This window comes from Coccinella septempunctata, chromosome 4 (genome assembly GCF_907165205.1).
Source record: "Coccinella septempunctata chromosome 4, icCocSept1.1, whole genome shotgun sequence".
Classification (NCBI taxonomy): Eukaryota; Metazoa; Arthropoda; class Insecta; order Coleoptera; family Coccinellidae; genus Coccinella; species Coccinella septempunctata.
The window spans coordinates 17,097,205-17,111,680 of NC_058192.1; the positions used below are offsets into that span (position 1 = coordinate 17,097,205).

A 14,476-nucleotide genomic window follows, 5' to 3' on the forward strand; every position below is an offset into this window, starting at 1 on the left:
CTTCAAATCTTCCACACCTTATAAGACATTCCATTTTATTTTAATCGTCTAGCGGGAACACAAAGTCCAGTAATTTGAGATTTTTCTCTCACATTGTTGTTACCGGTATTCTTTTGAGGTCCCGTTTTTGCCAGTCCGAATAAAAACACTTCTATACACTACTATATTTCCATACCAATACGCACGCCACTGTAGTTGCTGATGACGAAGTATTCAATGTGAAATAATCACCTTAATGAGCAATTTTTACTAAATTTCGTTCAAATATCTCAATCCGTTTCAAAAATAGCCAGAAATTCCTTGAGTATTCTGAATACATTGATCGCCCTGTATCTTATTAGAAACAAAAGGCATTTCCGTACAAAGGACCTTTCGAATCCAAACTCCGAGAACTATAGATATGCTGATTTTGTTCGCAAAACACCCTTTACACTGATTTCGTAAACATATCAACAACCAAATTAGCCAAGTGTATGTAATATACAGGGTGTTTCATTGGTAAATGAACATACGATAACCTGAGCTAGAGCTACCCTCCGGCGAGTCCAAAAAAAGCCATATTAGATAGGTCTAATCATGATATAAGAACATTCTTATATCATGGGTCTAATCAATTCCATAACCGAGATAGAAGGTGCTTCAAGTATTCACCTAAAATTTGAATTTCTCATAACTCTTGAACCAACCAGTATAGTCAGTTGATATTTGGAATATATGATTCACTTACACAGGTCTTAGAACGATTTGTAACCAAAATAAGCAAAGAAAACATTCCTCACTTCTCTTTCCTTGAAGTTTCCCTTAAGCAAAATGACGTGCGGACAATGAAATCTGCTGAATCTCATTGAAAATTTTCTGCTCTTTTCAAATATCTCCATCAAATCTAAAAATTTTGATATACCTACTACTGGGTATCCCAGCTTGGAAGATGTCCCATATTTTTCAATTATGGACCTGGATTTTTTTGGAAATTTAAATATGAATCTATCGACCTGTGCAAGTGAATCATATATATATTCCAAATATCAACCGACTATACTGGTTGGTTCAAAAGTTATGAGAAATTCAAATTTTAGGTGAATACATGAAGCACCCTGTATCTCAGTTATGGAATTGATTAGACCTATCATATATGGGTTTTTTGGACTCGCCTAGGGTAGCTCTAGTTCAGGTTACTGTATGTTCATTTACCAATGAAACACCCTGTATATTGAAAAATATTTTTGAATAAAACCCAGGTCTCGGGCCTAGCAGAATTGCTTTGTCGAATTTATTTTACAATATTTTTAAGAATTACCATGCTTCCAATAGTTTACTCATGTCTCGAATTGAATTGAAGGAATGGTTCCATAGTCATGTACCTTTTTTACAGGACATAATGGTGCTTTTTGTACCGAATACCTGCATTTTACTCTGTAAAATGTGAATAATTTTCAACAAGTAATCACTTCCTCAAAATTTTCGTACTCATTTGGCATTACCCTGTATTTTGGAAAAGAAAATGAAACCAGCAGTAAAAAATCCCATTCTTTATGAAAATATCTATGCTTAAATTTTGAAAAAAAAATGTAAAATCGGGATATACGGGCTATGGAACACGAACGTAGACAACTGGAATGGGATAACAAACTGAATATTGCAGGATCTCAATTTTTCAACTTCAAATGTATACCTACCTACTTACCTACGTTTTGTTATTTTCAGTTGATGAATTTTCAAACAAAAATTGATTTCATTTATTCATTAAAAAAACCTGAATACGATCCTCTTTGGGTTAGGCTAAATTATATTATTTTGTTTTCTCAATATCTAATACCACATCTTCAATTTTGTCTTAAGGACTCTTTCATGGAGAGAATATAGCGAGATTTAGGAATGAATAAAAATATGATAAAAAGACGAAAATGTGTTTTATTTTTGCTTAATCTCACTGTCAATATTTAAAAAACTGACTTCCAAGCAAAACTTTCAATGTTAATTATTTTTCATCATATTTTTATTACATAAATAATTTCCCCCTTAACTTATCTTAATACCATAGCCCACTAGACGAAGAATTTTTTTGAACGTACGTTAGATGAAAGTATATGTAAATCATGTTATTATGAATTTCAAGTTTCACAAATTTCCACATCGTTCAGCAAATCGAATTAAGATTGTGGGTCGATTGGGAAACATTCGTGTAAGTGCATTACCTAAACAAGAAAAATTGCATTCCTCCGATGATTTCCATGTGGATTCAGAGTGTCCATTGGATTTCCCTCTCACCGTATAATTATCCCCATTTCCAAGACAGCGACAGTGCGATACCTCTATATCCTCTATCCATAGACTAATAAAGGAATTAGTCTATGCCTCTATCATAGACTAATAAAGGATAAAAAAGGATTTATTAGTCTATGCCTCTATCTATCTATCCATTCTAGATTTAGATCAAGATTGGGGGGAAATTTCGAATTAAAGCTCAGAGAATCACAATAATACAATATGAAAAATTCTTCCACAATTGTCTAGCCAAAAGTCTTGTCAGGGTAAAATTTATATATAGAAAATTCGTCAAAATTATAGTAATCAAATAGAAAATTTTTCATTTGGTAATTTTTGTATTATATGAGAATGTGTTATCAAATTAGTGTCCTCTTTGTGCCAACAGAGAAAAAAGTTACTCCCAAATGTAGTGTATTTTTCGAACAATTCTGCTACATTCAGAATATGGATTTTTGCATCCTGATCTGAAAGAACGCCCGCAGATTTTTGAACAAAAAACTCTGCGAGAAAATTGTGGTTTCAACCAATTCGGATGTAAAATTTCCCGCTGAATCCGAATCTGCAATAAAAAAGGTGGCTTTGCATTTAAAATTTCAAAGTTGGGCCTCATATCTCGTATAAGGCCCTTTTCGGCCCAAAATCTGAAGGGCCCATTCGATTCCTCTGGCGAAATTACTAAAGACCCCAGTATCAGAATTCCGATTTTCCATCTCTGCGCGAAATAAATTCACCTTTCCAAACTTTTGAACCACCCGGTATATGATTTCCTAATAGTATATTTTTAGCCCTAAAACTGAGATGATGAGAATAAAATTCGTTTTTTACTGAACTGGGATACAGGATTGATGTTGGAGAAGAAAAATCGAAATTTTCGAGAACAAATTTCGACACGCGTATCTCCCATCTAAATCTAAAAGTGATAAATATTCTGAAAAAGTAACTCCTTTCGAAATTTCAACAATTTTCGAAGGTCAACTTTCGACACGCTCATCTCTCAAAAACTCATCGTAAAAAATTTTTCTTGATTGTAGCCAAAAAGATATAGTGATATCAGAGGCAATATATCCAAAGATATTACACAATATAATAATATGTGTAATATCTTTGAATATATCGTTTTGCTTCTTGGTATTTTCTTTTCCTCTTTTTCTTGATCGTAGCAATTATAGGTTAGATTGTTAGATGTTCTGTATTTGGGTGTTTTGATTATCTATATATAAATCGGTAATCCAGAAACAACCTGTTGTTGTCTCTGCGGTAATCGGTTCATCGTTTCTTCAACTTCACCCAGTGTCGTTGCTTCGATTTAACATTGTGCACGTGTTGAAACTTGAAAATCGTGTAGAAAAAGCAAAAAGATAAAACTTCTGGTTCATTGGATTTTTCGCCATAATAACAAGAGTAGTTCGTTCAGATCAAAAAAATGCCAAGAATCACCGAAGGAATATCCCTAGCACAGCTTATCGAAGGAGGTGCAGAGTTTGAAATAAATCCAAACGATAATCCAGATTCAGAGGAAGATGAAACGGAGGTTAGGGAGGCGATGCTTTCTTTTACAAATATGAGTTGCCTAGGATCAGATGAGAATTACGACGAGGAACCCTTTCGGGTTATCGGAAAGGATATGATTGATTTAACTCCTGATGGTGGTGTGAAAAAAAGAATTTTGAGACCTGGTTACGGTACTACACCCCCAAACTTGAGTCTCGTTAAAATCGATTACAATGCATACATCGAGTATGAAGCACAGCCTTTCGATTCTACTTATAGCAGGAAAAAGAAGCAGGAGTTTGTGCTCAATAATGGTGAAGTTATTCCAGGCTTAGACGAAGCTGTGAAATCAATGAAACTTACCGAAAAGTCTCAGTTTCTTATATCCCCACAGTATGCTTATGGACCTTTAGGTTGTCTTGGTAGAGTTCCACAAAATGCTACAGTGCTTTTCGAAATTGAATTGCAAGAAGTAGTGAATAGTGGTGCTACCATTTCCTATGAAAAATTGGAAGAAAGTGAGAAGAACAGTTTTAAAGAGGTCTATGCTTATTGCTTATCCTTGTGTGAAAGGGCCAAGGATAAATTTAGAAAAAATGTAAAAGAATCTCTTAAAGATTACAATACGGCTGTTTCGAAATTAGAACTAGTGCAAATGAAAGACTACAGTGAACAAGAAAAACAGCAAGAACTTTTGCTACGTGTACTGGGAAATGTTTTAGTTTGCAACACTGTTTTAGGAAACCCAAAAAAGGGTTGTTGTGCAGCAAACAGAATATACCAAATGTGTAAAGGTACTACACTGAAAATATCAGCAAAAACTTATTTTTCGCACGCTAAATGTCTCAGGATGTTGGGAGAATTTGTTCAGGCTAGGGCAAAGTTAGAACAGGCTCGTAAGCTGGAACCCCAGAATCCAGAAATCGCCAATGAGTTCATCACATTGAGGCGAGAAGAGGAAAAGTTCAAAAAAGAAGAGAAAATATTCAGTAAAAGGTCTTTCAACCAAATTTGAATAACTGAATACTTGTTATGTTTCTTTTTATATATTTTTTCATAATAGTAGATACATATTTTTATAAATGACTTTCTATCATTTCGTTTGACAAAAAAATTAAATAAAAGCTATTTTTCAAAATACATTATTGTATTTTTTTGAAAAATCTCTGTATTTTTATAGCATTGAAGGTACAACTTATGAATTTGGATTCAAAAATATCCTACTTCATCTATATATTCGCACAAGTTTAATATTTATCAAAGTGATTTTGTGTGCAACAATTTTATTTTTTCTCTCTGGATAGTTCTTCAGCCTTTTCAATTAATACCTTTTTTATGTTCTTAGTGAATTGAATGAAATCAGGAATGCAAATAGTATATGTATTTAGAAAGAAACAATTTTGAGAGGGAATTATATAATTCAGCCCATTACACTTTATACATTTTAATCAAGAATTGCGCACTTCTATTCAATTTCAATATTTCCAGATTCAAAGTGTGAAATATTCAAATAGCAGCAGTCCATAAATAAACAGAATATTGATTATGAAACTTCTTTATTCAGTTGAAAAACTGTAAAATCTCAAGAAAGAAATGTGATGTGAGTCTACTTTACTTGATTTCAAATCAATGGATTTTTAGTTTTGAGTGAAAAAACTTTATAAATATTTCATATTTTTACACTTCAACAGATCAACCTAAAATAAATAAGACAAAGGTATAAGGAATAAAACTGATTCCTTTTATACTTAGGTATCTATTGCATGTACACTCAGAGAAATGAATTACACAAGGATAGGGCAGATTAGAAAATAGAGTCTACCAGGATAATGAAACTACTCAACAGTTATAACCCTACACCAGTTATAACCTGCCCTACCGAAGACACATGTAAGTTTAACATTACAAAGACATTACGGAAATGGAGTTACAAATGCACCCGGGATATTTTTTCAATTCAATCAGTTCAATAAAAAACACCATGAACAACAGATAGGCCATCTAATTTATACTGTTATTAGGTATTATCAACATGTGTAAACTCTTGGAAAAGTACTTTTGTGGTACTTTCATTTAAAAGATTTGAATATTTTAAAAACACATAATAAAATAGTCCACTATTTTGAAGGATAGAAATGAATCATTTTAAAATCTTGTCATCTTAAAAACAATAAATGACGATTTAAGTACAAAAACAGAAAAAGGATTTTGTATACACGAATTCAGAGTGCAATCAGTAATTTTGATGATAACTGAGCAACAAAGAAATAAAAGGACAAAGGAATATACCAGTCATGGAGAATTATTGCATGAAGTACTCAGGATGATCAGAGTCTTTCTCAAACCTTTTAGCCTCCTCTTGCATACTTTCTTTAATTTTTAAAATAGCAGCCGATTCTCTATGATCGTTTTCACCAGGACCACCAAATCCTCCTAAGTTATAGTCCCCCATCCCTCCTCCTCCATCTTCTCTTGGTGTGCCAGGTCCATTTGCAGGTGAATTCTTCATGCCTTCCATTCCATCACTGTTCATTACTGGACCCATTGAATTGGGGCCCATTGGTCCCATGGGACCCGAATCTGGCCCTCCTCCCATGGGAAATTCTCCAGGCATGTTGTTGCCCACTGCTGGTTTCATCATGGTGTACATATTTTCACCGCCGGAATTTGAAGAATCTTGAGGACTGGGCATAATTGGAGTGCCAGGGCCTGGCGGACCAGCCGATCCTGGAGGACCTCCGTAATTACCTGGTGATGATGTAGAATAATTCATGGGGGTTGATGTGTTCGGTTGCCATTGAGGTGGGCCTCCAGGTCCTGTCATTGACATAGGAGGCATTGGCCCTCCCCCCATGTTACTGTTTGGAGGTGGACCTCTCATACCTGGTCCATAACCCCCAGGACCCATAGGGCCCATTGAGGGTCCACGAGGAGGGTTCATTCTGTTCATGGGGTTCATACCTGGGGGACCTTGTCTTGTTGGATCCATATTATTTGGCATCATTGGCTGTCCTCCTGGACCGTTGAAATCACTTCCCATAGGCATTCTGACGCCTGGCCGAGGGCCTCCGGGATATCTAGGCCCCATAAATGGTTGTGATCCCATTAATTGTGAATGAGGAGTGGGGGGCTGGGAATGGGGCGATGGTTGACCTGCTGGATGTGTTGGTGGAGATGGACGCATGCCAGCATTGGGGAAAAAACCAGGTGGTAAAGGTCCTCCTGGCATTCCATCACTAGGAGGCATCTGCCCTAAAGGACTAGGTGCTGGGCCAGCATTGTGAGCCATTCCATTAACTCCAAACCCAGAATTGACAAACCCATAGTCATGGAAAGCCTTTGCTTCCGATGAATGTTCACATGTGTCTCTTCTCTCAGGAGCTGCACAATATAGATCCCAAAAAACACACCACCATGAGTGTAAAAAACCAGGAGGTTCACCAAGAGTTATATTTTTCTCCCACCTTATTTCTGATAGAAATGTCTGTGCTGCCTTCTGTGCACCAACATGGAGTAGATATTCATATACATATAAAGCCAACTTTTCTCTAGCTTGAGCATCTGACGGCACAGTTGATCCCTTTCCTTTGGCGTACATATCAAAAAATAGCATAGCCTTCCTGAAATGAAAAATTCAATGTGTTTACTATTATCAAAATTGTTGCCTGAGCATTGCAATAAAAAAATTGACATTCCATCAAATCTAGGGATTCAGTATTAGGATGAAAGGTTTTTTCAACAGAAATTGGAACTTCATATATCTCTTCTGAATGTTTTGACATAGCTGAGGGTATGCATAGTAGGGAGCACTACTTTTTTACAAAAAAAATAACATAAAACCCTTCTCTTCATCCTCAAATTCATCTTGTCATAAGTAATATTAGAATAGAAAAGAATAGAAAACTCCTGAACCATTTAAAAATGAATAAATACCGAGTTCATGGTTATTAGTGCCTTCATGAGAACTACTTTTTATTTCCATTGAAACTGTTTTCAGCATCATACTATTACTACTCAAATTACACAATTCTAAAGAAATTCTTAGACATGAAGATTATGTCCCTAATATTGGTTTTTTATTTTGGGAAATCTCCTATCATGAATGAATAGATGCCCCACTGGCTTAGTCAAAATAAAAATCATTTAACTAGTTGCATGAGTAAAAGGTTATCATATGGAACTATAAAGCAAAACAGTTGCGTGAGGAACATAAATTTTTTGTGAAGTCTAACAAAATAAATGTGACCATGAACAATATTTCATAGGCAGAATTCATAAGCAATTGAGTAATCATCTTGGACATTTTACTTATGTGGACAATGATACAGTTTCTACAGATTTTTCAATATTTCTTGCCATCTTTAATTGTGATCTACCACAGGACACATTAATGAGATAGCCATAATATCTGCCACAAACACAAGTGCTGAAACCCATTGGAGAAGATACAATTTAAAGGAAAAAATTATTTGACACTTCGACCTCAGTTTTGATAATATGGTTAGTTTGGAAACATTAGAAATTTGAAAGGAGACTAATTTCTTTAGAAATATACTCAGAATATCGTAAAATACATGTTGAATCAACTCTGAAAATTTACTCACCTACATCCCTAACAACACATACTCAATCAATATACAGCGGCCAATATTGAAAGCAATAATTTGTCTTCTTTCCTTTACTTCCTTACTCAATGAGGTGGTTAGTATGTCTAAAAGATGAATATTTCGTTTGAAAATCACCGTTTAGCGATTGCTGTACTCGAACTGCAATTCAACGAGAAAAACTTACTACTTCGTCCTCCATTATAAATAAAACATAAACATAACCTATGAAATCGACATTTGACAGTAACATCTTCGATGGGGTTCATTCCGAAATTTTTTATCGATTTGCAAAATTATTTTGGTGTATACTGATATGCAGCATGGAAATAAAATAAAACATCCAGTATAATCAGAGATTTGAGAGTCTCATATATATATTATATATATAATTATATGGGTTATTCAAAGATTTTTAACACATACTTCACAAAAGATAATTTTGACAGTTGAGCAATTGTCGTTGACAGCTTCATGATCAAATTTACAACACCGTGTTATTTGGCAAATAATTCGAATAATTAGTGATATTGCAATTATTATAAATTCCTTTGTGAAAACAAATTCCCGTGTTCGCTTTGCGCGGTCATGGGTTTGAACGATTACGTTTATTCAGTGTTAGATAATCCTATTTGCAGATACGTTCTTTACGAAAATCCTGTATCACAAACGGTGAAAACAGTAATGACCGTGAGTGGTACGGGCTTAGTGTTACATTGCATTTACTGTAATTGATAATTGTAGGAAAAAAGCTTTGTACCATCCTCAAAACAAATCACAGTGATTACAGAAAAAACCCCCTTATGGAAACTTGCAAGAGAAAATGGCTCTTTTTTAAGATTGGCCAGTGTTATGGGGGCTTCTGCAGTTGCGTTAGGTGCCTACGGAGCGCACAGAAAGTACCCTGAAGGGAAAGCAGATCTGCTGAAACCAGTATTTGAGACAGCTAACAGAATGCATTTTTTTCACTCATTAGCTCTATTAGGAGTTCCCATGTCTAGAAATCCCGCTGTGGTCAGTATTGTTAAATCATCAGAATTTAGTTGGTATCATTTTTTTCGTATCTGCTGGTTGAGTCAGAACGTTTGAATATAGAGTTTCAAGCAGGGTGGGGTAAAAGTTTACTTAAGAGCAATCAAGTTGTTTGAAAAACCCATGATTTTTACATTTCTTTTTCACCTGATTCCTTATTTATCAGAGTGGGAAGTAAAATAATATAATAAAAGATTGATTAAGCTTTCTTTTCATTTGTACTTCTGTTATCTATTGCATGGAGAGCTGTGTTCAGGTCAGTCGAGTTACGAGTTGCAGCAAAGACTAATTCAAAGCTTAAGCTGCACTCTTAAGCAATTCGCAGAGCAAAGTACACTTCGGCAAGGACGCTAAGCAGATGGCGTTCTATATTACTATTTGTAATGAAATTCAAGTCTAGCACGGAATTCTAAGTCGGCAAAATTTCTTGCAAGCTGAAAACTATCACTTCGGCAAGGAATTTCAGGCTATTCCGTTTCATGTTTAATTCATTTTAGTATTTTGTCTGTTGGTTATTGCGAATACATGCCAACTTTCGTGCTGAAGTGCACTTCAGCTCGCGAATTGATCACTAATTCAGCTTTACTGCCACATGATACCAATCAAAAAGTCGTAATAAAATGAGATTATTCTGCCTCGTTTCACTATTTTTAATTTATATAAATATTATTATTTGCAGGCTGGATCATTATTTTTGATGGGAACAATTCTATTCTCTGGTCCTTGCTACTATTATGCCTTCACCGGGGAGAATAAATTAGGGAAATTGGCACCCATTGGAGGAACAATATTGATAGTAGCATGGCTTTCCTTGGCGTTTTAATATTATTATTAAGTGGCATGCAATGGAATTTTTTTATGTGATATATTTTGTTTATTCATCAATATTCATGAAAATATAATTTGTTTTTAAATTTTATTTTCTGTGGTAAAAATGAGACATGTACCTAATCTTCAGTGTTGTAAAAAAATAAAAGGTAGTTGCTAGAAACACATTCTGTTTTGACTTTATGCTAGCATTTGACTATCTCTTCTTATTGCCAATTAAGGCTCTCATCATAACAATATACCGAAGTATGGAGCCATAATTTGAATAGAGAGATGCAAATAAGCTCTTTTCAGCTAATCTGTTTTCACTTTTCTGCAAATTTTAGTTGAGTGGAATTGAATTTCAAATTAGGTAGGCATGTACTTGCATTATTGCAATCTATAATGAGTTATTCTATTAAAGTTAGCTGCTTGCCTGCTTTGTATCGCAGGATGGTCTTACTGGTTGTTTGATTTATCATGAAAAAATTTGACTTTCAAGCCATGAAGGTGCCTTCTTTCGTCCTTGTGCAACTTTTCTGACCTCAGTTCATGATCACCTTTACAACATGCCTGATGATTATGAAATTGAATTCTCACTTATTGGATTTGCTATTTTTTTGGTGAATTTGATATATTAGGCATGGTTTTGAATTTTTACAGTTGTCCAAAGTTGAGCTGAAAAAATTTGGGCCATAAATAAATAATCAATAAAACTCGTTCATTATGTATACAAATTTATTGAAACATATTTTTGGAAGAAACCTACATTCTGAAAATGAAATATAATATGGCTGTTTTCCAAATTGGTCGGACACGACGTGGTGCTTCGCAGATTTGGCTCAAGTCTGAATAAATTGAACAGTTCGTTGCACGACACTCTTTGAAAAAACCATTTGTGTCCATTGCACTTATCAGTCAGTATTGAAGTATATCACTTTTTCACTTAGAATCTCCTACTATTCCTTCGCCCACGTATAAATCAATTTTCACTCTTATTTTTTAAATATTTAGTGTATAGGTAATATTAAAGATTAAATTTAGGCATTTTAACTTTTCATTATGTTGAAGTTTAAATCACAAACTTTTATAGTGCCCATATCATCATCATATCAAAATAAACATAAAATTTCAGTTTTCCGAATAAAAAGAATCTTTGAAGACACCATTATTTACGGGGGCTACAGTAAAATCCTCTATGCATAAATGTATCTGATCCACAGTGATGAACTGAAGAAATTCTATCACAAATTTGGTAGGAATATAATGTCTCCAACAATGAACATCACTTATCGATTCGATAAAATCTCACCAGTTTTCACTCGAGACATGACCATTCACAATAAATCAGATGGTTGACAACCATTGGTACTGATAATAAATAACACTTTTATTCACACCTTTGTCTATCTTTCGATTTCATATAAATGTTTATGACAAATGAAATGAGTGCTGTCCTTCCGAAGCAGCCAATTTCAGTTTTTCACGCATCACTTCGATACTTGAATAATCAGGTAACTTGAGGTAGTTCACACAGGTCATCACAGATGGTAGGAAATCGTCAGGATTCATGTTGGGCTCCAGTGTTTTGCGCACCACAGTTAATGGCGGGGAAAGCGACTTGAAACCTGCAAAAAAATTGCCGTCATTAATCTTTATTCAGCATGCTTTGGTATGAATTCGTAGTTCTACATTTGTCCACTGTTCCATTCCTCCTGGATTGATTTATGATGAGTTTCATTTTTGACCAAAGAAAAAGAAAAAAAAAAATTTCCATTTTCAGGTATTTTTGGATAGTTTAAGGGGGTGAAAGTGTGAATTGGAGAAAATTCTGTTATCCCTGATAACTTACCTCCAACTGGCAAACGGGGACTTCCTGTAAGGAACTGAACGAATAAGCGTTGCTCCTCTCTGTCGTAGGAACTTAGCACTTCAAACAGAAACCTTATGGCTCTAGAGTCGGCATTGTAGCCATGATCTGGCCTGCAACACTCCATCAGCGTTTTCACATCCCATCCGCTAAGCGTGTCTTTGGGACTTCCACAAAAGACACTCTCTAATTCGTCGGGGAAAAACAGTCTTAAGTTTTGCAATGGAAATACAGTCTCAAATCCTTCTCTTAACGATTCCATCTGTCTAGATACACCTTCAACCAGCGTCCAGTGGGTGACAAGGTTTATATACTGATGCAGGTTGTGTATTGTAAGGTGGATGTTTTTTCCGTTTTTCATCAGTTCTGAAAACAATACAGAATTAAATGAAAAAAGTTGAATACAAATGGTACACAGCGCTTGATGTCAAATTTTCAAAAACTTACCTAAATTGTGACCTGGTAGCATGAAGTCCAAACCGAGATCAGCAATGGGGCAACCATCAAAAGTGATTTTCTCCAATTCCGTTTCTATTTCTTCTTGCGACAAATTCTTGTTCTCCACGATGATGTCCCTCTGTCTGACGAGCAACTGCATCTTCTGCAACGTTCGGTGAACTTCTGGTGCCACATATCTCAGATCCGACAACGATAAGCTGTTCTCTTGTCCCAACAACCATCGATAGAAACTTATGGAGAAGGGCAAATCCAGCATTCTAGAATCCATAACGGCTTTCGCCATGAATTTTCCCATAAACCTAAACTTGGTCCTGAGTTTGGTTACATGGCCGACCTTCGCGCTCTTGGCAATGGGGGCGGGAAAAAGGCCGTCCTGATTATGAACGTACTCCTTTTCGTCTGTACCGGGAGCGTTCCACAATTCTAAATTGGTTCTTTGCAATTCTTTGGATACTAGAGCGTAGAATTCCAACGTAGGGCCGAGACCAGTTCCTACCTCGTTTTCGTACTGGATTTCCAGGAGGGCCTTGGAAGAGGCCATATCTTGCATAACCTGAAATTAATTGTTTGAAAATAGATATGTGCCAAGAGTTTTCTTGAACGAATAACGCATTTTACCAAGTGTTATAAGAAAGATCTTTCCAAAGTCACTTATTTTATTATACCAGTATTGATAATGAGCGGAGGAACAGAAAAAAGTGAAGCCAAATAGTTGGCAGGAAGACTCCACATGCTTGAAATCCAAAAATGTCAAACAAGATGATAACCTATTGCAAGATATTCGTTAGTAACCAAATATTTCTATATTCTGTTTCTCCGTTATTGAAATGAAGTACCTGTCATCGTAGACAAATTAATCTTGGATTAATTTGAGATAGAAATGAAGAAATAACGATAACTGTGAATTAATGGAGATATAAATAATATCGAGGGGATTCTGAGAAAATAATTTGAAATACATATTTATGAGCCGACAATTCTGTAAGCATCAGTATACACAGACGACCCAAACTTGGTGGTGCCTGCACCTGTTGTGCTCTTTTATCTTGGCCTTGGGTAGACACAACAACCAGTAGATAAATTGTCATGTGAATTACAAGGTCGTCCTGACTTAATCGAATGGAAAATTTCATCGGATCAAAATAACTAAACATGATCAGCTTCCAATTAAGGACAATGGTCCATTTGTAGAGTAACACTTCCTATATTACAGACATTTGGACAAAGTGATAACTTGCATTTTGAAGAAAAGATTTTAATCCTACGACTTCGCAAATTGAAAACCCACCTGTTCGGCCTGTTTCAGTATGTCCTCCCTGGCGATGGTCCTCTTCCTCCTGTCTAAACGCGGCGTGACCCTTTCCTGGGAATCTGACGAGCTCAATTCCGGGGACATATCGAGCAGTCTCTGCAGAGCTCGATCACGGTCGAACGACGTGGCGTAGAACAGCAACTGCCGGGTTTCGAACGGAAACAAGAACGGGCACACTGTCGCGATCTGCTGGAGCCAGTTGGGCAGATTGCCCGTCATTATCACAAGTGGATCCTGTAGTTGTCTGCTCGCCTTGGCCGCTATCTTGCTGTTGAGGAAATCGGAGGGAGGCAGGATCGGCCGGTATTCCAACAACGGGTACAGGCTGTTCCAGTAGATGTTCAGACCGTGCAATATGCGTAGCAGGCACAGGACTTCCAGCGACGCGTCCTGTATCGTTACGGTCTCGGGTAGCTGAGTCCTCAGGTAAGGCGTCAAGGGAGATTGTATGGCGGGGGCGATACCTTCTAAAAAATAACAAATACGTGAAGTTAGAAATATTTCGAGATGTAGTAATGGATCTTTTTTGTGTTGACAATAGTCCATTTGGTGGAGTCAACCATAGAGGTATTCAAAAAGAAAGTGAAATGCATTACAACATGTGAGGAATTAAATTCTTAATTTGAATACTGA

General features: G+C 35.9%; 4 protein-coding genes across 7 annotated transcripts in view; 2 read left to right on the forward strand and 2 right to left on the reverse strand.

Annotated features, from left to right (window-relative positions):
* Positions 1 to 3,451: 3,451 nt before the first annotated feature.
* On the forward strand, positions 3,452 to 4,899 carry LOC123310954 (inactive peptidyl-prolyl cis-trans isomerase shutdown). Its single transcript, XM_044894679.1, has one exon. The coding sequence runs from the start codon at positions 3,692 to 3,694 to the stop codon at positions 4,772 to 4,774; it is 1,083 nt and encodes a 360-aa protein (XP_044750614.1). The 5' UTR covers positions 3,452 to 3,691; the 3' UTR covers positions 4,775 to 4,899.
* Positions 4,900 to 5,157: 258 nt separating this feature from the next.
* Positions 5,158 to 8,584, reverse strand: LOC123310953 (single-stranded DNA-binding protein 3-like). The gene is made up of 2 exons (XM_044894678.1): positions 8,364 to 8,584; positions 5,158 to 7,379 (listed from the first exon to the last, which is right to left on the reverse strand). The coding sequence occupies exon 2, from the start codon at positions 7,370 to 7,372 to the stop codon at positions 6,062 to 6,064; it is 1,311 nt and encodes a 436-aa protein (XP_044750613.1). The 5' UTR covers positions 7,373 to 7,379; positions 8,364 to 8,584; the 3' UTR covers positions 5,158 to 6,061.
* A 230-nt stretch (positions 8,585 to 8,814) lies between these two features.
* LOC123310955 (transmembrane protein 256 homolog) lies at positions 8,815 to 10,388 on the forward strand. Its single transcript, XM_044894681.1, has 3 exons — positions 8,815 to 9,053; positions 9,108 to 9,377; positions 10,075 to 10,388. Exons 1-3 carry the CDS (start codon positions 8,952 to 8,954, stop codon positions 10,216 to 10,218), a joined length of 516 nt encoding a protein of 171 aa, XP_044750616.1. The 5' UTR covers positions 8,815 to 8,951; the 3' UTR covers positions 10,219 to 10,388.
* Positions 10,389 to 10,926: 538 nt separating this feature from the next.
* LOC123312551 (E3 ubiquitin-protein ligase TRIP12) overlaps positions 10,927 to 14,476 on the reverse strand; it is a 43,447-nt gene continuing 39,897 nt past the window's right edge. For all 4 annotated transcript variants that reach the window (XM_044897032.1, XM_044897033.1, XM_044897036.1 and 1 more), the window contains 4 exons: positions 13,820 to 14,310; positions 12,520 to 13,084; positions 12,055 to 12,438; positions 10,927 to 11,830 (listed from right to left, as the gene is read on the reverse strand). In XM_044897032.1, coding sequence (XP_044752967.1) covers positions 11,634 to 11,830; positions 12,055 to 12,438; positions 12,520 to 13,084; positions 13,820 to 14,310 — 1,637 coding nt within the window. In that variant the 3' untranslated portion in view covers positions 10,927 to 11,633. The remainder of the gene's footprint in view (positions 11,831 to 12,054; positions 12,439 to 12,519; positions 13,085 to 13,819; positions 14,311 to 14,476) is intronic.